The sequence below is a fragment of the Phocoena sinus genome, chromosome 5 (genome assembly GCF_008692025.1).
Source record: "Phocoena sinus isolate mPhoSin1 chromosome 5, mPhoSin1.pri, whole genome shotgun sequence".
In the NCBI taxonomy this organism is placed as follows: domain Eukaryota; kingdom Metazoa; phylum Chordata; class Mammalia; order Artiodactyla; family Phocoenidae; genus Phocoena; species Phocoena sinus.
Genome location: NC_045767.1, coordinates 2,137,826 through 2,161,163, shown reverse-complemented (window position 1 = coordinate 2,161,163; position 23,338 = coordinate 2,137,826). Strand labels below are relative to the sequence as shown.

The 23,338-nt window shown below is 45.5% G+C and overlaps 1 protein-coding gene across 6 annotated transcripts in view; it reads right to left on the bottom strand.

The window, feature by feature from the left end:
• The window catches only part of HTT (huntingtin), a 137,784-nt gene that overhangs the window by 64,127 nt on the left and 50,319 nt on the right, over positions 1-23,338 (bottom strand). For all 6 annotated transcript variants that reach the window (XR_004349927.1, XM_032632142.1, XM_032632144.1 and 3 more), the window contains 17 exons: positions 22,513-22,636; positions 22,137-22,255; positions 20,379-20,490; positions 19,990-20,127; positions 19,020-19,178; positions 18,824-18,921; positions 17,630-17,769; positions 16,588-16,651; positions 16,237-16,337; positions 13,734-13,880; positions 12,585-12,705; positions 10,933-11,009; positions 9,759-9,910; positions 8,490-8,692; positions 5,861-5,987; positions 4,114-4,241; positions 879-989 (listed from right to left, as the gene is read on the bottom strand). Coding sequence is in view for 5 of the 6 variants with exons in the window: in XM_032632142.1 (XP_032488033.1) it covers positions 879-989; positions 4,114-4,241; positions 5,861-5,987; positions 8,490-8,692; positions 9,759-9,910; positions 10,933-11,009; positions 12,585-12,705; positions 13,734-13,880; positions 16,237-16,337; positions 16,588-16,651; positions 17,630-17,769; positions 18,824-18,921; positions 19,020-19,178; positions 19,990-20,127; positions 20,379-20,490; positions 22,137-22,255; positions 22,513-22,636 (2,121 nt within the window). In the remaining variant the exon portion in view is untranslated. The remainder of the gene's footprint in view (positions 1-878; positions 990-4,113; positions 4,242-5,860; positions 5,988-8,489; positions 8,693-9,758; positions 9,911-10,932; positions 11,010-12,584; positions 12,706-13,733; positions 13,881-16,236; positions 16,338-16,587; positions 16,652-17,629; positions 17,770-18,823; positions 18,922-19,019; positions 19,179-19,989; positions 20,128-20,378; positions 20,491-22,136; positions 22,256-22,512; positions 22,637-23,338) is intronic.

The following is a 23,338-nucleotide window of genomic DNA, read 5'->3' as shown; positions in this document are numbered from 1 at the left end:
AGAAATGGGGCTTCCCTGGTGGCGCAGTGGTTGAGAGTCTGCCTGCCGATGCAGGGGACACAGGTTCGTGCCCCGGTCCGGGAAGATCCCACATGCTGCAGAGCGGCTGGGCCGCTGAGCCTGCGCGTCCGGAGCCTGTGCTCCCCGACGGGAGAGGCCACAACAGTGAGAGGCCCACATACCACAAAAAAAAAAAAAAAAAAAAATGGAGAGAAATGAAAACAAAGGAACTTCACTGTATTCCACTTCTAAGAGACACGTGTTTAAGGAGGGCTATTGGTAACTCACTTTGAAATTCATTGGAAACTAAGATGCCCCGGTAGCTGGACAGGTGGATCCAAACACAGCAGAGCAAGTGGACAAAACAGTAACTGCTGGATCTGGTCGTGGACACAACACGGGCACCCACCACACGACCTCTTAACTCTCCCGTGTGCTTGAACATGTCCCCACAACATGTGGGTGGTGCAGGGAGGTTACTGGGCTTGGAACCGAAGTCCATGAGCCTCAAGCACAGCTCTGCTGCTTCCTGAGGCACCAGAGGAACAAGCCACACCCCAGAGACTGCTCTGACCTTGCCATGTGCGAAGGTCAAATAAAGTAAAGGACTCTGTCAACAGTTTTAAACCCACCAATTTTTTAATTCATCTGGGTCTGAGCTAATTTACAGCAAAAAGTGAAAACAGGATACAAATAGAACCCCGCCCCTGGCAACTTCAGGCTAAGACAAGAATCAGACTCAAGTGCCCAGACTGCAGAACCTTCGCCCCACTTTGTGAATGTGCCGGGATGGTGGGGTTTCGCCCTGGAGGCACTCGGCCCAGGGTACACTTCAAGCGTGCCAGCTACAGCTCAACGAGAAGAAAGGAAACACAAACCTTCCCGATGTCCTGCAGTGTTGCCAACTCTAGAATCTGAGAGAGAACATCCAAGGCAGAGCGCAGAAAAGCCCCAAACTTTTCGGTGTTGCTCTGAAGATCCAAGGTGACCTTGGGAAAGTGGAGGGAGAGAAGGCACACATGATTGCTGGCAGCATCCCGGTCACCTAACACAGACGCACACTGTCTGCTGTGGTGTGTTCCCTAGGCAGCGCGACACTCACCATGGGGGGATGGTTGGGGGGGGGGTTCTGTTTGCTTGTTTTTAGCACCGGGAAATGCCTTGGAAAGGAAATTACTCTTCCGGATCGCTATATAAACACTATTTTCAAAGGCGTCTTCCAACGTATACTGACGCTACTGAAAGAAATAATTCCTAACCTTCTATCATAATGAGAAAAAGAATGTTTAATGCCCATCATAACCAGTGCCTGATAAGCAGCATATCAAAAAATATGAAACACATGTCTTCTTCCACCCATTAAGATCCCTGGGGGAAATCATTATCAAATTCAGATACAACCTTTCAGTCTGGCTACAACAAAATATTAAATTAGTCTTAAGAGGTATTAAGTTAAGATCCTAAAGGACCCAACTGAATTAAATTATGTAGCAATTTCCCCCATTTAACAGACTGAGAGAAGGTTCAGGGCCAAAGATGTAATATGTAAGAACAAGGGTGAGGGGGAGGGATTGACTGTGAAAATAAAAACTGGCAAAAATCCTACAAAAGCATTACAATAAGTAGATAGGAATTTGCTCACTGAAATAAAATCTAACCACCCCTGATGAAAGAGGAAACACTTTCTGGGCAAAGGGAGAGGAAAGCAGGTGAGAGACAGACACAGAAAATGAACATGTAAGTGGATCTCAACACTGTGACCACTGTCACATCAAGCTGAGGGTGTTCACAGTAGGCCAAGGAAGGAAGGAAAAATCCAGGAGTGAGACCCCCAAAGACCCAGGGACAGGCGACTGCATGACGCCAGGTCCCAGGGAAAAGCAGGAGGGCAGGGGTTCACCTCCAGCAGGCACAGGACTTTGAGTGGGGGTCGGGGAGAGAGCAGGGAAGGCCTTTCCTGAATAGCGAACAGATGTGAGAACTGGGGTCAAAGGGCTCTGAGGAGAGCTGAAGAAGGACTTGGAGACTGGGAAATAACGCAGCGGGGAGCCCAAGGGTCAAGCGAACAATGGAGAGTGGGAGAGCAGGACACCCCGTGGGGCAGCAGAGGAGGTGAGGAGGCAGTGATGGAAGATCTCAGGACACGCCAGCCGCTCCAAACACACACACACAGTCTGCACACAGCAACTCAACCAGCAGGCGGGACTCCGAGACTCCAGGGAGGCCAAAAGTAAAGGGGTCCACCTTGGAGTCCAGGGCATTCAGGAAGGAGATGATGGAGAGGGAGGAGAGGATGGAGGGATGCTGCAGAGAACATGGGCGGGGGGTCCCCCAGAACTGAAGATGACGTACACTGAGAACAGGTGGAAAGGAAACGTCTTCTCTGTGTGGGATTTTAAACATACCCTCCTCTACTTTAGAGCTTGACATGAGAAACATCCGGCTAAAGAGAGCCTCCAAATCTTCTATCTTTAAAAATTATCTATATCCTTCAGAAAACAAACCAGATAAAGTTTGTAAATGGTTTTTTAAAAATTGAGATCTATTAGTAATAAAAAAAAGGATGACCACGGGTCACATTTATGAAAAAACGTGCAAGATCTATGTGAAGTATCTTTTAAAATTCCTTGAATTTCATGTGCTTCTGAGGTGCCTTTCTGAGGAAACAGGAAGTTTCCAACACAAAAAAAAGCATCTCACACTCTGGACGGGCAGGCTTAGCGTGTAAGATATCAGTTCTCCCCAGATTAATCTACAAATTTAACACAATCCCAATGGAAAAACTCTCAACTTCCTTTGGAATTAGATAAGCTTATTCTCATGTCCATATGCAAAAATAAATACGAATATCCAGGGAAATCCTGAGGTAAAATGGGGCAACTGATCTCCTCAAAAACACATCATGAAGCTACAATAATCAGGAGGTGTGCTTCTAACGGACGAACAGATGGACAGACTGATATAACAAAGGAGTAAATGGAAATACAGAACTATGAGAATTTAGTATGTGACAAAGGTAGTATTTCAAAACCCATTAGTGCCAGAAAATGGACTATTTGGGAAACTGTAGGGGCAACTGGTTAGGCAGCTGGGAAAAAAACCTGTTAGACGCATACTTCATATCTAACAAATTGCAGACAGAATAGTCTAAACACACAAAAAACTGAATGGAAGAAAACAATGAAAAGCCCTGAATGAAACCGTGGGAGATTTTCCTTAATAATCTTAGAATAAGGGGAGTTCCCCGGTGGCCTACTGGTTAGGATTCTGGGCTTTCACTGCTGTGGCCGGGATTCAACCCCTGGTCAGGGAACTGAGATCCCTCAAGCCACGTGGTGCAGCCAAAAAATGACTAAATAAAATATAATAATCATCATCTCAGAATGAGAAAGTCCTAAGTAAGAAACATACCTGTGCAAGAGAAACAACAGCGCAGACTGCTATCCTTCCAGAAAGCTGCTTGCAAGGTTGGCCCTCGGGGGTGCCTGGGAACTCAGCCAGTAAACAGTTCCCTAGACTGACGTCAGACCCGCCCTGAGCACTGAGGGTGGCTCACTGCGCCTGGACTGCCTTATCAAACAATGTGTTGATGCTGGACCCCTGCTCTCCTCTGTGAGTGTGAATTTTGGTTTGTGAAGGCAGAGGGAGCCTCCGTAACCAGCACGCGGCTGCACCTTAGTTGAGGGCGGGGGCGGGTGGGGTCCTCCGAGCGGCCCTCGTGGGGGCAGAGGTTGCTCCAGACTCTGCTGGCATCCTTCCCCTCAGGGGCTGGCTGCGTGTCCTCCCCGCCCTGCCGTGAGGAACCCTACCACATGCTCAGTCCCACAAGACCTTCTAGCGCATCTCTGAACGTGGGCGATCTTGGGACGCCCAGACACGGCATCCATAAACCATAACGACATCACTTTCCCAATGAAAATCCTAAACTTTTGTATGATGGACGCGACCGTAAACAAAGCTGAAAGACAAAGCTGAAAAAGCTAACTGTAACTCACATCCCCAAGGTCTAACTTACTTACTTATATTGTATGTCTATAAGCTACAATCTTAAGAAAAACATCGACAATCCTCTGAAATGCGTGAATGAGTGTATTTTTACAAAAGAAGCAGTACCTTGTAGTTTGCGTGTGTAGCTTTCAGGACATCGTGCAATTTAAGGTAAGAAGGAAGGTGATAGAAACTCCCCAGTGACGAGGACTTGGTTGCTGGAACAGGCCCTGAGGTTTCAGATGGCCGAGAGGCTTTAAACACACCACACAAAATAAAAATTTTAGATCAAAAGTAAACACACACCAAGTTTAAAAAAGACTGCTGGTAATAATTATTTTTATTGTATTCTAGTAGGATAAAATTCAAATTTTTCCTGACTTTTTGATTAATTCACAATAACAAGAAATTGACGAATGAACGTAAGTAGGCTCTGAGTACCACCCATAAGACGACAAAATAAAATAGAAAGAAGAAAAAGAAGAAAAGCAGTGTGATGCTGTTATGTGTTTGGTTTGGCCTGGCTGCCTGTTTGTGAGTCAGAGAACTGACGTGACCTTCAGTCAATCTCAAAACCTCTCGGAGCACAAGGCTCCCAGGGGCACGACGGGGTTGACCTCTGGTCGACTTAGGTCATGAGCCCTGCAGGCAATCAAACAGGGGTGATGTGAACATGCTCTGAAAACTGTCAGGGTACACACGCTATCATTAAGCTGATATTAAATATTAAATGCCAAGCACCGTGTAAGGTTTTAAAGACTCATGATTTGGGGTCCTTAGTTTATTTAATGCATCAGAAAGATGATCAGTCACATACTGGTAACTTTGCATTTATAAAGTTCTGAAGCTTTTTAGCTGGTAAATCTTCCACTGGTATTGTCATCAATACTTAGAAAATAGTTTCTTTTAAAATGCTTTACTACTGAACTGAATGAATAAGCATTTTCAGAACTCTAAAAAAAAAAAAAAGCTTGACATAGGGAATTCCCTGGCGGTCCAGTGGTTAGGACTTGATGCTTTCACTGCTGGGGCCTACGTTCAATCCCTGGTCGGGGAACTTAAGATCCCACGAGCCGTGTGGTGCAGCCAAAAAAATTAAATAAAGTTTTAAAATTAATAAAATGCTTAACATAAACGCTTTATAAGCAAAATGAACGGGAGAATCATGTCCGGCCCCGGCACTGTGAGGTGGTATGTGAACAGACTTGGTGGCAGCACAAGCAGACAGGCGTCTGGTCGCCTCTGCTCTGTACCCACCAAGAGTGGCACGGACCACATACGTCATAGGCAGAGTCACATGGTCACTCTGGCCCCTTCTATTCCAAGACTTTCCCCTCCAAGTGTGTGTCAATCTCTCAGGTTCGTCTCACTCAGATGATTTTATCCCCACTTTACCTCTCCCTCAGCCCTTCCACAGGTAAAATTTCCATTTCCTATTTCAGAATTCTCCACACATCAGAATCAACGATGTCACCCCACTCTATTCCTAGCCGTCTACACCCCCCTCCCTTACTGAAAATCAGTCAGTGAGAAGAGGAGAAGCGGGGAGGCACAGCATGGGAAGCACAGGGCACAGCGCCCTGCTGTGCACCAGACGCCTCCAGACGGCTGGGACCCCACATTGGCAAGCAACATTCAGACGTGCGTAAGACCAAAATGTGGTCTGTGTACACTCAGTAAGTAATATTCGATACCTGAAACCACACCTGGGGAAACCATTTCTCTGGCTTCATTGCTATGTATTTTATTTCCAAAAACTACCAAGCTGTAATATTAACCTTGACATGAATGTAAGCTTTAGTCCTAAACCACTGTAATACAGACAGGCACCCCCAAGCCCGCCCCCTCCCACTCCCCCGCCGTGGCCTCACACCTGGACTGGCCTCACCGCCTTTCTTGGGACTCACGGGTACAGACACCTGCTCTCCGGGTTCCTTCTCTTTTCCCTTCCGTCGGATTGGACTCAGAGAAGGCGGGTTTGTTAGAGATGGCAAGGCTGCCTAAAATAGAAAACAAACTGTGAAGGAAGTGTAACCAACACAGAACTGAAAACTATGGTATGTGCTTCTACCATTCACCCGGGCAATCCACTTCTCTTCTTTGAATCCACATTTATGAAGTTCGGACTCCGTACACATACCATCCACTTTAGCCCACACAACAATTGCACGTGGTGGGAACTGACCCAGCATTTCCTAATGGGAGCACCATGAACGCTCAGAGACGGAGGAGCCCTCAGGCAGTCAGGCGGGGTCTCAGGAGGCCCCCGGAGCCCCGGCATGTCACCTCCAATAGCAAGCAATGGGGCCCTCTCTGGGAGCCAGGGGGTGAAACAGGGTACAAAGCAATGCTCTGAACTCCGTTTTCAAATGAGGAAATAGGCTCAGCGATGATGAAGTGACTTATTCAAGGTCACAGCTAACAAGCAGCAGAGGTAGGAGGCAACAAACCCAGACCCTCCACAAAGCCCACACTCTGCATACACAGGACAGTACAGAACGCCCCAGCCCCACACGGCAGGAGGCAGTGGCGCGGGCGCCTCAGCTCTGCTGCTCACCCCCTCCACGATCTGAGAGAGACCACCCTACACCTCGGAGCCTTGTCTGCACAAAGGGCACAGTGGCTGACAGGGAAGGGCTAGAGAGACCGGGAAAGAAGCTGCTGCACCTGGAAAACACGCTACGTGAAAGGAGCCAGTCACAAAGGACACCAGCTGTGTAGCTGCACTGACATGCAATGTCCAGAACAGGCAGATGTACAGAAACAGAAAGTAGCTCAGTGGTTGCCTGGAGCTGGGGGCATGGGAGGGCCGGGGGATGACAGCCAAATGGTACAGCGCTCCTTTTTGGGTTCTACAATGGATTGTAGTGATGGCCAAATAACTCTGGGTGTACTAAAACAGAGTCATACGCTTTAAGTGCGTGAGGTGCATGGTGTGTGAATGCCACTGTAACCGTATGATATGTTAACAATGCTGTTTCAGCGAGGCCACTGCGGCGGTGCAAAGGAGAGACTACATCAGCTTGGGCCAGAACAGCGGCAGTGAGCATAGAGTGAGCACAGAGAAAAGTGTGCACATGTGTGTGCACCTACATGCGCGGGTATGGGTATGTGTAAATGTGTATGCGTGTATGCATATACATATATGGGCTTTCTGCAAGATACTTAGGAGAGAAAACAAAGAATTTGGTGAGCAAGATGAAGAGCTGTGATGACTCCCATATTCTAGCTTGAAAAATATGGAGTGAGAGACGGGGAGAAGCACCGGCTGGGGAGGAGACCAAGAAGTCCAGATTTAGACCGAATGAGATTTCTACGGATCGCTCAAGTAGAGGTGACCCGTGGCAGCTGGCCACACTGGACTCCGAAGACAGGTCTGGGGTCTGCCCGGCTTAGATACTGAAGACCTGAGAGTAGACCTGACTGCACTGCGCTGCCCGGTCCCACGCTACAGCCATGATCTACAGGTGGCTACTTAAATTTAAATTTAATGACAATTCAACAAAATCAGAAGTTCAGTTCCTCAGTTGCCCTGGCCACATTTCACGTGCTTGGTTGCCACATGTGGTTGGTGGCTACTGTCCCAGCTGGTGTAGATGGAGCGTTTCCATCCTTACAGAGAGCTGTGCTGGACAGCCCTGGGCCAGAGAATATGGAGAGGGGTCGACTGAGAACAGAGCCCTGGAAAGCACGGATGGTGGGAAGAAGACTAAACTAGGAAGTATCCAGGCAGTAGAAGGGGGTCAGAGGATTCGGAAGCCAACCAGAGAGAATGCCTCAGTACAGGAGAGGTGGTCCTGGGAGATGCAGAGGGGAGGTGAGACAGAGTCTGCGAAGCACCCACGAGAGTCAAAGGCGGGTCTTGGCAGGGAGCGTTGCTATGGGGAACTGGCAGAAATCAGGCCAGCAGGGGTTAAAGAATCAACGGCCGAAGCAGTGGACTGAGTCCAGGGCCCAAGAGGTTTTGCAAAGAAGGCCAGTGTCAGAGAAGCAGTACACTAATTCAGGGGTTAAGCTGGGAGAAAGGACTCGAGAGAAGCTTGTAGCAGCAGGGGGACCAAATTGGCAGCTAGAGGAGAACCTGAGCTGTCAAGGTGGAAGAGACAGGAGAGAGAGTGAACCATCAGATACAATTACAAGTGAACTGAGCCATCTTAAATTCACTGTGTGAATAGTTTTCACTGAACTGTACTTCAAAGAAAAGCAAAACATTTCGGGAGAGACCGGCTTCAATGCTGAGCTTTCTCGGCCAACACTGAAAGTCCAAGAATAAAGCCAGGTATTTCCCTCTCACAGGTGATAGTAAATGACAGACGATACCAAATGGGCTATAAATTGGATGAGCACATCCAGGTGTTAAATCTAGTGTCACGGTATGAGCATTTTTGTTTATTTAAAGCAAAAGAGGATAAGGAAGGGACAGATGAATAAACAGAGGCATGCCTGGAGGCCCACGGAGCCAGCTGGACCAGCTGAAAACAGCTGCCCAAGCAAGGAGTTACCTTTATTGCTGGTCCAGGAGCCACATCATCCAGGACGTGTGCACAGATGTTGACCACCTTCAGCAGGTGGGAGAAGAGCTGCTCCACCATGGGCACCAGGGTCCGGTCACCCAGAGCTGGCCACACCTCTTCCTGCTTGGTGGCTGCAGGGCTGGCCTCTTCTTCGGAGGCCCACGAACTCCTCAGAGATCTGGGGGCACTGGCTGTGATAAGGGCACACACGTTACCTCCCCAGCTCCACAGCATGGGGCCAAGACGTAAGTCCTTCAGACCCGTCTACGTCGAGAGTCTGCTGGACACCTCCACCTGGGGGCCCACTGATGCCTCAGGTTCCACAGGAAACCGACATCTCCCCCTGAATCTGTGTCCCCAACCTCCATGAAGGTCGCCATCACATATCCACCCAGGATGTGACGGTGCCCCTCCTGATCTTTACAACTGAAGTTCAACTGGTGATCCCGATGTGCTGACTCTGCCCCCTTCACTGTCTTTTAACGGGTCTCTTCCCACACAACCCACAGCCATTATCTTGTTCAGACTCTCTTGATCTTGCCTTAAGTACGGGTTTCCCTAACTTCTCCTCCAATCCACATTCACGTCAGCCGAGTGATCTTCCTAAAATACTACCCAGATTGTTAGTCCCTCCCAGAGCAAACAGACTAAGTCCTCGCTAACGGAGACGGATCCCTCACCAGCCACATTCTCCATCGTCGTCCTCGCCCTCACACAATACCCACAATACTTAGCACTCAAACGTCGCACAACCTCTCACATCTGCACGCCTTCACGTGTGCTGTGCCCCGTCTGGTGTTCCCTCTCCTGCCAGCCCATAAATGTCGCTTCCTGCCCTGATCCCTGACAGAGAGTGATTACAGCCGCTCCGTGCGGCCACTGAACTTCTGTTGACGTGTGTCGCTGCAAACCTACATTCAAATCGAGAACGGAGCCCGCACACCATACTTTCTCATGGCCCCGTGACTGCGACAGTACCTGCACAGGGTGCCCGCTAAAATGAAATTAGAAATGAGTTTACCTATAGCTAACTGAGGGGCTAGATCGGGAAAGGGCTGCTTTAAAATACTCGGTACAGGATAGCTGCCTGCAGTACACATTTATGCCTGTCGGTAATGTCTGAAATTCTGACTAAAGGAACAAGCCATCCCTGGCAATGACCTCAATGCTTTTCCTCCATGCGCTCACCGCCGCCACCCCCCAAAGGAAATCAAAAGTTAAAGACCTAGAATCCCTCTTTCAACTCAGTACCAATACCTGCAAGCAAGTTCCCGGCTAAAATCAAAGCATCTTGATGGGCTGAGAGATCCAGTGGGAACCAGGCTGATGAAAGCAGGGTCAGGATCATCGTGGCCATGCCCACAGTACAGCTCTTTCTAGACTCATCAGAGGCGCTCAGTGGGGGCACTCTGAAAGCAGACATTTGCAAGATCGAATTACAGAAAAATTTTAAGATAACAGCCTTGCTTTCTCTTATGAACCAAAAGGAAGGCACATCACTGTTCATTTCATGCCAGCTCATAAAGCGATTTTACTACTGTGAACTAGCATCTTTCTTGTAACCACAGTCCCATGAAAGTCATCCGAGACAGGAAATCAGGTAGCAGATCTGACTGGAAGTATTGGAACTGGTTACTCTGATAACTTTTAATTCTCTTTCGACTGACTTAGCACGTTTACCCCAACACCAGAGTTGCTCTGAAGTCAGGTCTAATGCTGCATCTACGACACAGGAAAGCCATCACCCAGGACTAGAGAACGCACCTACTTCAAGCAAAGTTAGTTGGCCATACGCCGACACACACAAGAAACCTGCAGATTTCCTTCCAAATGTGATGGTGAGTTACTGAATTTGTCTCAGTTATCAGTATACATAACAAAAGCTTACTCCTTAATGCTGTACAAGACTCAGAATTATTTCACAGATGCTATGAGGGCCATCTACTGGAAGAAAATCATTTTTAAATGAGAACTGCTAATATAAATATAATAGTTCCTAAATTACTCTTGTAATTGATTACAATTTTGCACGATAACTCACATTTGATTTCAAATGAAAAATGTTTCTAAGTTTTTAATACACAGTGAATAGTGAATAATTTTGGAGAGAATCAAGCCAGTTAGAAAAGTCTTTTGCCAGCATATGCAAATTCCCTTAAATTAACCTGCAAATCATACCCTCAGATTCTCCAAAATGCTTAAGAGTGAGCATCTGACATCTATCAGAATTACAAGTAATTCAGTATTTCCCAATAGCTCCTTCTCTAGCTTCCCACACAACTAACAGGGCAGAAGCAAATATTCCAATGGGTATTTTTCCAAAAGGTGAAACTGTTAAGGTGAGACTTAAAAAGAAAGAAAGAAAGGGATCCGTATAACTATGTTTGTATCACATAATCGTAGACAGCCATGCGCCGAGGAAAATACATACCCACAATGCCAACCTAAACTCCAAATGCAAACTGGAAAGGCAGTTGAAAGAAGACACAGAGCTTCACAGCATCCAAACTAAAGAAGAAAGGAATGAGAAAATCACACTCAAACACCAAAAAAGTTTATTAAATTGAACCTCCTTTTTCCCTTTATAAAGAGTACGAACAATGAAAACAAAATTGCGATCTGTATCTAACGATAAGACATCTGTCCTCCCATGATACAAGTTCATACCTCAGAAGATACAGCTGGACAACTGAGATACAGGTTTAAGGAGGGTCGATTATATATATCCCAGTGAGGAGAGGCCAGGAGTGATGCACCTCCTCTGCCTCGAACTTTAACCATCGTGCTCCCCGCCCCCACCAGGAATGCCCTTCCTACCCCAGCTCACCCCACCCCATCTGCTCCAGCAGATTAATGTCCATCTTCCCAACCAGACTGAAAGAACCACAAGGGCAGGGATCCTCTTTGTTTTTACATCCCAAGCCTAGAACACTGTCTGACATATGTAGGCCACAATAAATACAAATAATGTTTATAATATTTTGAACAAATCAAGGGAAGACCAAACTGCAGACAGCCCAAACAATATTTAAGTTTGAAAGGCACTTATATACTTATCAAGATCGTCTAATCATAATTGCCTGAGTCTTCACAACATGAAAGCATTCCTTCTGTCACATAAAATAAATGACAGGATTTAACCTGGTAATCAGCAAACTGGCACTGCTTTCGTATAACGTTCTTTTTTTCTGATTATGGAAGTTAGACTTGTTCATTTTAGAAAATTTGTGAATATCTTAAAAAGCATAATCCTAAAATTTATTTTGGAAATTTTCTGCCAATCATTTTCTTAAGTATGTAAGAAATGTGTTTAATGTGAACATTATTTTTCATAAGCAAGATCTGTCTGGGCACAGGCATACACAGTTTTGTACTGCGCCTTTTCTCACTCATCATAATCCAGATGGTCATTCTACAGATTGTTCCAAATCCTCCAAAGCATCGTGTTAGGAAGTGCATAATAAACATGTCACCATCTATACAGAATTTAGTTATAAGCAGAACTTAATCAGTTTTGGACTCTTGGACATTATGGTTCTTTTACAATTTCAGCATCACAAATAATGATACAGAGAATCACATTACACAAAAATCTTTGTTGGCATTTCTGATTTTTTTCCGCTTCGTATGTATTATAAAGTCACTGAGTCAATTATTCCAGAGATATTTTAAACTTCTGATATACTACCAATTCAGATTATGGTAGTTTTTCTTTTCTTTGTTATGTCTTCCTAGACTGGCTGATTGATTGATTTTAATTTTTTGGCCGCGACGCGCGGCTTGTGGGATCTTAGTTCCCAGCCAGGGACTGAACCCAGGCCCGCGGCAGTGAAAGCGCCAATTCCTAACCACCGGACCGCTGGGGAGTTCCCCTGGCTGAAGTTTTTTACAATGAACATATTTAATGTTCAGAAAAAAAAAAGTTGTTTCCATTCCCATTGGAATAAACCCAGGTTTTATTCACAGAAGCACAATTTCTTAGCAAGCCGCACATATAAGAGCTCTAATACAAGCATCCTACCGTTAAGAATTGACCAAACTACTGAAAAGTAACCTCATTAAGACCAACCAAAAGAGTCTTACTGTGAGCGCCCTCGTGGTTGATGTGATTAGCTCATGAGAAACTGCTGCAATGACTCTCGAAAGGTTATTTTCCATAGTGACGTCTGTTATGCTTGGTAGTAGGTTATAGCCTCTATATATTCTAATGAGAAAGAGATGTGGAGACTTATAATCTACCACTGAAGCTTATGACATTTTCAAAATTCAAATGGCACTTAAAATTTTAAGATTAAAGGCTACAAGAGGTTAAAGCAGTCTTGACGTTTAAGTTAAAGAAAGACTGGGAATAAATGTGGTCATTATTCTAGGAAAATGGCTGAAATCACCCCTCTCCTCCTCCAGTTCCCAACACCACAGCACTGGAGCAATGCTCTCTTCAACACAGCCTTGCCTGCAATCTCTCTACGTGTCCAAAGTTGCCCATTTTTCAAGCTTTAAGTTAAAAGAAATGCTTCATGAATCTACTCCTGATTCTGGACAAAATAAAGTCCTTTCCCACTACAGTACTGCCACTTTTCCATACTCCATTCATGGCACGTGTCAATTTCAATCCCTCCTTGTAGTTACATACAAATTCTAATTCCCCAACTACATAAATGAAGCCCAGGCAGGATTAGCGTTGATTCACTTTTGTTTCCCTCAGTGTCCTGTCCTCAACAATAAAAAACAGTCTATGTTAGTCTTCTAGTCTAAAAGACATAGAAAAGAATGGGCTGTGTACAACCATCTGAAATTGTATTTAAAAGACTCTCACACAAAAATGTGAATAATAATAATTGCACATCACTGAACTAGCGACAACCCTAAATAACACTGACACTCTTTAACAACCTGCTCACCTAAACATTAATGTCATGACATAACTATACTCTTCATAGGTAACACAAATAAAGTGAAAATTTTAAGGACCAATTTTTAGAGAAGACATAGCATTAGAGTCCTAGAGAAAAATACAGCCGTCGGTATGTGGCTCATAACAAACAGATCATACGATTTACGAGGTCACTGCTGTGTGGCCGCAGCAGAGCTTAAGTAAAGAGGCGGGGTGGTAGACCCTGAAGAAGAGAAGCGCCCCATCGAGGGAGGAACGCCTATTCCAAGCGTTTTCTCTAGAAAACACGAGGCTTTAGAGTGAGCCCAGGGCACACTTTCCTCGGCTAGCAGGGGTACCTGGTTATGGTGCTGGCGGAGAAGTGAGATGGAGGCTGCGCCTCGTGCATGAGAGGCTTCAGGTGAACGCTGCTTTGACCTCTCGCCATGGCCACGACTGCGTCAGCCTGTCCTTGGTCGCACTTATAAAACAGCTTCGGGACAAGCCTGACATAAAAGCAAGGTTTATTTCCCTTAGAAAGTACCTGAAACCCACCTGTGATCCCCTCCCTCCGGCTACCCACAGACACTTCCTTCGTCAGGGGAATTAAGAGCAGAGGCTCCGATCACAGGGCCACTCCCCCACACACCCGCTCTGAAAAGACCAGGCGCTGGACTCTCTTCCTGTCTGTCATGCAGTTACATACATCTCTCTACACATAATTAAATGCTTTGATTTTAAAAACCTTGAAAGTTCTCTTTCTAACCATCTTGATCAGCATCGACAAGTGCGTGAAGCCAAGGTGCACAGGAAGCACTGAGTACAGGGCAGATCTGAATGCCAGGGGCTGTCCCTTACTCTCTTCTGCAATTTTGTCTGCAAAACCGTCCCACACACTCCCAGGTGCAGAGCTCCAGCTGAGGTCCCTCACAAATCCAAAGTGAACTCAGAGGCAGAATGCAGGGGGCACACGGGCTCCTCCCTGCAGTCAGCACTCGGCACACGCCCTGTGTGAGCACTCACACACCTACAGACGGGCCCATAACTTTTAGAAACAGTCAAGTGTTTTATCACATTAGTTTGCAAACCCAGTGTCTTTAGTTAAAGTCTCTTTCCTCCATGAAGACCTGGTCGTAAGTATAATTTTTTCCTAAGGTTTAATAAACTACTTACTATCATTCACAGAAAATGGTAAAGATCCAAGATCTTTGATCAAGTAAGTTATATAAATCCAGTTAAATCCATGAAAAGGTACACCTCACAAGTAATCAAAGACATGCAAATGACCACACTGAAAACCGAAAGAATATCCACCGAAATGTAACTGGTTTTCTTTTGAGCAGTTTGATTACAAAGATTTTTATTTCCTTCTTCACATTTTTCCTAAACCTTGTTCAGTAAACATTACTTTTAAAACAAGATAAAAGTTACTTTAATAAGAAATACCAATGAGTGCCTGAACACATATTTAACTTCTTTTGAAATACTGCTTTGGTGAGAAGAATCAGGCACAATCATATTCTGGGAGTGGGAGCATAAACTGATCTGTTTCTGGACAGTAATTTCACAGTAAGTACCAAAACCCATAAAAATCCACTTCTAGGTATCTACCCATGAGAAACGAAAAGCATGATTCATAGTAGTCAAAAAGTGAAAATAATAATACCACCTGGTGAATGTATAAATAAAATAGAGTATTATCTATGTAACAGAATACTATTCAACAATGAAAGGAACAAACACACCACGTAGCATGGATGAATCTCAAAAACTAAGCAGAAGAAGCCAGACGCAAAAGTCCCATCTATTTATTATGTGACCTCATTTATACAGAACATGTAGAAAAGGCAAATCTCTAAAGTCAGGAAACAGATTAGTGGTTGCCTGTGGCCAGGTGGGAATTGGGAATTATTGCAAATGGGCACAAAAGACCTTTTTGAGATGATGGAAATGTTGTAAAATTGGATTGTGGTGAAGGTTGCACAACTCTGTAAATTTACCAAAACTCATTTAACTGTACGCTTAAAATGAGTAAATTTTAGAGATATAAAATTATACCTCAATAAAGCTACTAGGGAAAATCAGAAAGCTTGCCTGGCCTAGTAACTCAACCTCCAGAAATTAATTCTAAGAAAAAAAATTACACATAAACATTTATGTATAACAACAGTCACCGAACCACTATTCATTATTTAAATCAATAAAGATTTAATATCCAACCAAATAATATTTATATAAAAATTTATCACAACTACATAGTGAAAAAGTGGCCACTAACTAAAAAAATTTTAAAACAATATTTACAGGCTTTATTTATCTCACACTATATGAAATGTCATGCACTTCAGTACGGAAATAGGAATATACTTGAACAGAGGGTGTCGCCCCAGACAACAATGCCAGTTAAAATTTCTTTTTTAGAGGAGTATTTCCAACAGGAAGATGCTAATAGTACATTATGTGGAAATTATCAGATAACAGAACTGCATGTACATTTTGTCCCAATTTTGAAAAAGAAACTTGTACATAGGATATACAGGAAAAAATGTTAACAGTGGTTATCTCCAATGGTAGAACCGAAGGTGATTTTTCCAGTGCTAGTCTCCATATTTCAAAATTCTGGCCATGAAAGTGCATTACTTTTATAATATGAAGCTAGTACTTTGTTGTTTAAATTTCCATTTTAGACCCTTAAGGTAGTGAAAAATACCTTTTTTGATAGTTTAAGAGTAGCTGACTGTGAGCTCAAAAGATTGAGGAATACTGCCCCACGTCCTCTGAATTTTCCCCTCTCTTCCCATTCTCATATCATTTAGTACTTTAACCAAGAAAGTGAAAAGAGATAAAATACTTGGTAAGTACCTCGTTAACGAAGCTGCAGCAACATGGCGCACCCTGGGGTCTTCATCCCCAAGCAAATAGATGACAATGTTATTGAGCACTCGTTCTTGCAGTTTTAAAAGCTTTGGAAAGAAGGATAATAAAAACAGATATATTAACTAAGTTTTAGGCCAGATATTTTGGAAAGCCAGTGAGGGAGAACTCAACATCACTAGTCCTAAAGTCACGCATACAATCACAACTTTCATGATGTCAATAAATACTTCATGTGAAATAAATCTAGGACAGAATTCATTCCAAGACATTCTACTCCACTAGGAAAGTGCACTTCCTGGAAGTTAAATCACGGCCTCACAAAAATGAAGGGCTTACCCCTGTATAATGATGGGCCCTTCTGTGTAGGTTTTCTGCTTTTGCCTCCAAAAAGCTCACCAACCTAACACAAAAGAACATATTTCACAATGAAACAATTTAGTTACTGAACAAACACCCGCTGATGGCCTGCACGACTGACAGAGCAAGGAAGACGGCCGGTTCCAGCACATTAACCAAGAGCCAGGGAAGACTCTGAGGCAGCCTTGCTTAAAACAGCAGAAAGACTCACGTTTTCCAAACAAGTAGAATTTACACTGCTCTCCTGACTCCAGACTCAGTCAGACACTACTCAGGAAACTAGTTTCCTTCAAAATGGATATAAGCGGCTGTTATTTTGAAAGACCCAAGTGCCCTACAGAATCAGCTCAGAGGGGCAGACTGTGGGGAGGGGGCTGAGACTCTGGCGCCTCCCCAAGACCGGAAGGTCCCCGCCCGCCCCGCTCAGGGTCCTGTCTGCGAGGCGTAGGTGAAAGCAACCCCGACTTCATGGAGATGTTGTGAGGTCACCTAGCCCAGCCTGGCACGCAACAAGCAGTCTATAAATGGCGGCTTAAAAGCACAATATTCCCGGACAATAAAGGACAATTTCCCGTCTAAAAGAAAGCATGGAGAGAAATCACCTGGAAAGAAAACTTAGTCTTAGAAAATGAAAACTGCAAGGCGTCAGAAGTTATTTTTAACTGCAACACAATACAGATCAGCTAAGTTCAGTACAGTGCTAAGTACACTCGTTTAAACAAGCACAAGTGACACAAGCTTCACTGTCTTAGAAGTTCGAGCTCTTTTATTCACACCACCCAGAACACCTAGATGACTAAGACTACTGGAAAACCCCACTCCTCTGCCTGTACGTAAACATTCCAGGAAGGAGGCAAAGTCGAGGAGGAGACGGGCAGCGGCAGCCGTGCAAACCACTCCGATGCTGACACGGGTCACTTGATAAGCGTCACTACTGGCCCCAGGGGACCGGGCCTTCCAACGCCTGTTCAGACTTGGGAGCGGCTGTGGTTCACCGACCCAACGAGCCCGACTCGCTCACCTGAAGTCGATCTCTGCCACGGTCTCCAGAAGCTCCGTCCTCACCAGCCAGTAGGAGCTGCTCCGCAGGGCCAGCATGTCGGTGAGGAGCTGCAGCCCCCACTCGCTGTAGCTGCTGCTGCAGAGACTCATGACGCAGAGCTGGAAGGCACAGCGGGCGGCAGGTGGGCCTCCGCCGACCCCTCCCACACCGACCCCTCCCACCGTCCCCGCTCCGTCTTCCTTTAACAGCGACAGGGATGCTGCCCTGTTTCCACATCTCTCAGAAACACTTATCATATACGCTCACCTCCATAAACTCGAGTTGCAAAGTAAATGTGTCCCTTCCACAAAACTGTTCTCTTCCCCCCGTCTCTGCCTCTCCCCTGGCCTCTCCTCCCGGACACCAGCCTCGCCATCACCGACCACACGCCACACCGCCACCGCTAAACCCGAGCTCAGCCGCGGGCCCAGCACACGGGACACAGCACCCGAGCCCTTCCTGACGTGACCCTGCCCTTGGCCGCACGAGCGGACAGGACGGGGCTTCCGAGGCTGCACCCTCCCCCGAGCCCTGAGCACACTCGTGGGCAGTTCCACACACGGCCTGCTGCCTGCCTCCAACCCCCTTCCTTCTGCTCCAGCAAAGACAGGCTGACTGAAACTTGGCAAACAACTCGAACTGAGGAACAATTCTGGCTGGGCCAAAGAGACGGTATCCCATAAATCTGACAATTGTAGGGGTTTTGTTTTGATTTTTACTGGTTAACTTGGACTGCTGTTGACTAGCCAGTTGTGATTTATGAACCAGCTGATATAAAGTTTCCTACCACATAAAGGACTGGGGCTCTCCCTCGACACAAAAAACAAAGGGGATTAAATAACCCCTATGCCTCACTTTAACTCTATCCATTCTATGGGCCTGAAAGAGTTGTTGTTTTTTTTAATTCAACAGGTTTTACACTTAATGTGAGCAAGGTACAGACACCCTTTAGGGAAGGTATACTTCAAACAAATATTCTGAGATCTAAATCAAAGTCTATTAAACCTTAACTGTTGGCAATGTTTTCCCTCTAAGGCTGAGGGGTGGATACACAGATGTTTATTATTGTTTAGAATATCTGGAAATATTTAATGTTAAGCTCCAATTTTAACTGTAACATTGGTAAAATTTCCACTAATCAAAGAAGTGATTTCCACAAATGACTATGCTCACCCTCACAGCTGTACAAGCCAACTTGCAAGTAACAGAAGATTCATCCTTCAAAGTTTTCTGCAGCAGGGGAATGCAGTCCGCCAGAGAAAATGTATTTCCTGATCGGAAGAGCAAGGAACAAACACCTTCATGTGAACCTGAACATGAGAATGCCATCTGGAAGAGACAACACTGAAAACTGAACACTCGACGTTACCTGTCAGGGTTCTGACGGTGCCCATCCAGTCTCCCACGTGGAAGCGGGACCTGCTGAGGATGGAGGAGACAAGGGTCCCACAGAGGATAGCTGTGGCTCCTCTGACCTGTGGGTCCCCATGGTCGATGTAGTTCAAGATGTCTGACACGTACTGCTCCTCTGTGGAGAGAGATGGCCGGCCACTGTACAAGTCCCTACCGTCAACGTTCTAACTCTGGGCAAAGGCTGAATTCTCAGGAAAGAAAAAGAGGGCGAGCCAGTGATCCTAATCTAGAAAAGACTGGAATACAATAACCATCAGTGGTAAAAACGTTTCGGGGTTTAAAGATTCTATATTCATCCTTCAACATGACAGATTTTCTGGATTATAATTCCAGGTTGTCAGCCATAATCAAAATTCCAAGGTTTCACCTCAAAAAATTATTAGAGAACCTCAAACTTGTCCATACGTACCTAATATAAATTCAAAAGCATGGGTTGTCCCCTTGCCCAAGGAAAGACAGAGAGCAGGCGGGAGGATAACCTTAGGGCAGCGAGTCTTCCCACCGCTCACCCTATCGTGGGAATACGCCCCAGAACGTGCATGACAGGAGACTGGCTCGCTGCTGCCCCAGCTGGTCTCGGTGCCCACTGGCTCTGAGTGTGAACACCTGGCCTGGGTGCTGTGGCCCAAAGCAATTTTGATTATATACAATTTGTGCTTTTGGTATAAATCCAATTCATATGCAAATAAGCTCTGACGTTCCCAGATTTCTATCGCTTTGTTGTATGTGTTTCAACTAACCACTGCATCTGCAGGGGGTCCAGGAAGCTAAAAACATGACTATGAGTTTTATGGAGAACACACCTCAAATGCCGCAAATTAGCTAAGAAAACTTAGTGCTCTAAAACTAAAATAGTCAAGACGGTCTGAAATAGTTTTCAAAATAATGACTGCACGTGAGGAATAAGATACAAACTTTGAACGTACCAGGGTATTCCATGGTGTCAAGCGGTGCTCTGTAAAGTCTGCCGAAGAAAGATTCAGGGTGAAGGGCCACAGCAGCTCCAACACAGCTGAGCGCCAGTGCCTTCACGCTGACCCTCACATCCCTATCCGGAACCAAGGCTGCAAACAAATACACCTGGGTCACCTTCAGCTTCAAAGCAGCACATATCTAGCTTCCAAATACACAAAACTAGACCCACTAAACAAGCTGCTCCCGTCTTCCCCTCCCTCCCGCACCGGTCAGTGAAAACCAAAGCTCGTCCCCAGATTCCACTCTGTCTGCTGCAAACAGGCACGAAGCTGGTTCCCAAGATGACCTCTGAAACCTAAAGTCATTCCCTTCAACGCTGCACCTGCCTTTCTACGCTTACCATGTTTTTCCCCAGTTAGCAAAAATGAAGCGGACAGAAGGCGGACACAATGGACAAGAGGAGCAGAATCTTCATCACTGGACTGGCCAATGTCGCCTTTGATCCGGCAGGGCTGGAACAGAAAAACTGACACTTGTATGTCTTATAATCACGGAACCCACCCATTGATTCGTTAGTTCATCCAACAAATGGTTCCAGAACAGCAGCTGTGCCAGGCGCTTGGGATTCAGAGACGCCTACCTTCACCCACAGGCGCCCAACCTCACGGGCCACGGCAGAGCAGAATCAGACCAGCCAGAGGGAGTCCTGACCCGGGGCCGTGTGGGCTGTGGCAGGGATGAGCCCAACGGGCAGGGAGGGAGCCACACAGGAGGGCAGCTGAGACCTGGCATCCGGGGGAAGCTCCTCGGGCAGAGGAAAGAGCCTGGGGGAGCCCAAAGCTGCGAGGGGTGGGCCTGGTGCGAGGGGGCCCAGAAGGAACAGCCGAGGTCGCTACAGCAACTGAGCATCATGGAGGGACTAAGTACAAAACACTACTTCCTGCCCTCAAGGAATTTAAACTTAGCTGGGAATACAGGACACTTACATGGAAAAGGTAGGCAAAAGAGATAATTTTAAAATAGTTCAATGGACAAGTGAGCAGCAACAAAAAAACCCAAACAACCTGATTAAAAAATGGGCAAAGGACTTGAATAGACATTTTCCAAAGAAGGCATATGAATGGCCAATACACCCATGAAAAGATGCTCAACATCACTAATCATCAGGGAAATTCAAATCAAAACCACAGCGATACACCACTTGACACCCAGTGTGATGGCCACTCTCAAAAAAAGCAGAAAATAACAAGCGCTGGCGAAGATGTGGAGAAAATGGAACGCTGGTGCACTGTGGGTAGGAATGTAAAATGGTGTAGCTGCTGCGGAAAACAGTACAGAGCTTCCTCAAAAAATTAAAAACGGAACTATCACATGATCCAGCAATTCCACTTCTGACATATACCCTAAAGAAACGAAATCAGGGTCTTGAAGAGGTATTTGTACACTCACTGATAACAGCATTGTTTACAACAGACAAAATGTGGAAGTAACCCAAGTGTCCATTAAGAGATGAGGAGAAAGAAAAGCAAAATGTAGTAAACACGTTCTAACACCTGCTACAACACGGATGAACTTTGAGGACATTCTGCTGAGTGAAACAAGCCGGTCACAAAAGGACAAATCCCGCATGGTTCCACGTATATGAGGTCCCTAGAGTCACCAAATCCATAGAGACAGAAAGCAGAATGGTGGGTGAGAGGGGCCGGGGGCCGGGGGAACGGGAGGTTAGTGTCCAATGGGGACAGGTTCCAGGTTGGGAAGATGAGGAAGTTCTGTGGACGGATGGTGGGGACGGCTGTACAACAGTGAATGCACTTAGCACCACTGAACCGTACACCTGAAAATGGTTACGACGGTAAATTTTGTTATGAGTATTTTACCACAATAAATAAACAAACAAACAAATCAATTCAATGGAACAAAACCAAGAAGGTTGCAAGGCCATGCATGACCACCAGCTGGTGAGGACGCGCTCACACCTGGAGAGGCAGAAAACCAGAGCAGACCCGGGAAGAGGTCAATATGCGAAGGGGAGACAGCTGAGCAAAAGCTCAGCGACGGGAAAGCCAAGAGCTTGGTGGACAGGCAGCAGCCAGGGCACTGCCGAACACTCACGGGAGCTCGGGATGCTGAGCGGCCTCGGGCCTAAGTGTCTCACCTTGTTTTCCGGATCTCCTGGCTCAGCAGCTTCGTCTCTTGAGACAAATTTATCTATACTGCTGTCAGAGGGCTGCCTGCTGTGGCCCATGCTTTGCAACAAATGTGCTTGTTGAAGGGCTTCAAAATCAGAGAAAGAGAGGTTAAGCGACAAGTTTCCAATTAAAACACAAATACACATATTTACACAAAGTCAATATGAAACCACAGGATTTAGATTAAAAAAAGGATAATAACTTCTCAATTGATTTTCCTCATTTGCTATTTACACCTCAGGAAACAAAGACACCAGGAGATTTCTTCTCAGAAGCTGAGATATAAGAGGTCAGGGTTGAAGACAAGGCCGCTCCGTAGTCCATGGCCTGAAGTCAACGTACCGATGGAAGAGTTTCTGAAAGCCTCCGTGTCTTCATCAGGAAGAACCACAGCAGCGTCCTCGTCCTCGTCCTGGGGCTGCCCCACTTGCATCCCTGGGTACTGGCTGTCGGCACCATCTAATACCTAAACAGTTCAAGAGGGGCTGTGAGGGTTCTGAAGTGCTACCACCGAGGAGCAAGCCCTCCAACGTGGAAGGCAAAGGCAAAACCCCACAAATAACACGGACCACATCTCACACGCCAACACGAAGGTCACTTCTTCAAGTACACGTGGGTGTGTGCGTGTACATTATCAAGAGCTGACTGACCACGCATTACTGCTACATTATAAAAAGCTTTTGTAACTCTAAAAATTCCAAAACAATTCCAATCTGAACATTTCTCTTTTTGATTACAAAAAGAAAAAAAATCCAAACAAAAGTCTTTGTGTTCACAAGCAAATTTTACAGTAAGTCAAAAATGAGGAAGAATCTTTTAGACAAAAGTCTACCAAGAGGTTATCCCTTAAACTGTTAGAAATGACCCAACTAAGTTTTGGGCCCAATATTTCATATATTTAGCCATATATGTGGGTTATGATTTCATACAGCAAAATTTTTCACATCCAATTGTAATTGACCTGAAAAACTGAGTGATGTACCTTCAGTAGGCAAGTTAAATTATTACTGAAATAAATTCTGTATCATTTAAAAAATCATCCCAAATCCCTCCAATTAAATTAAAAAGAAACTGAGCTACTTGCTCAAAAACAACCAAGAAAGAAATGATTTTCTCCATTCTCCAGACTGTTTAAAAAAAAAGAACCCACACAGGCTAAAATGAGAAG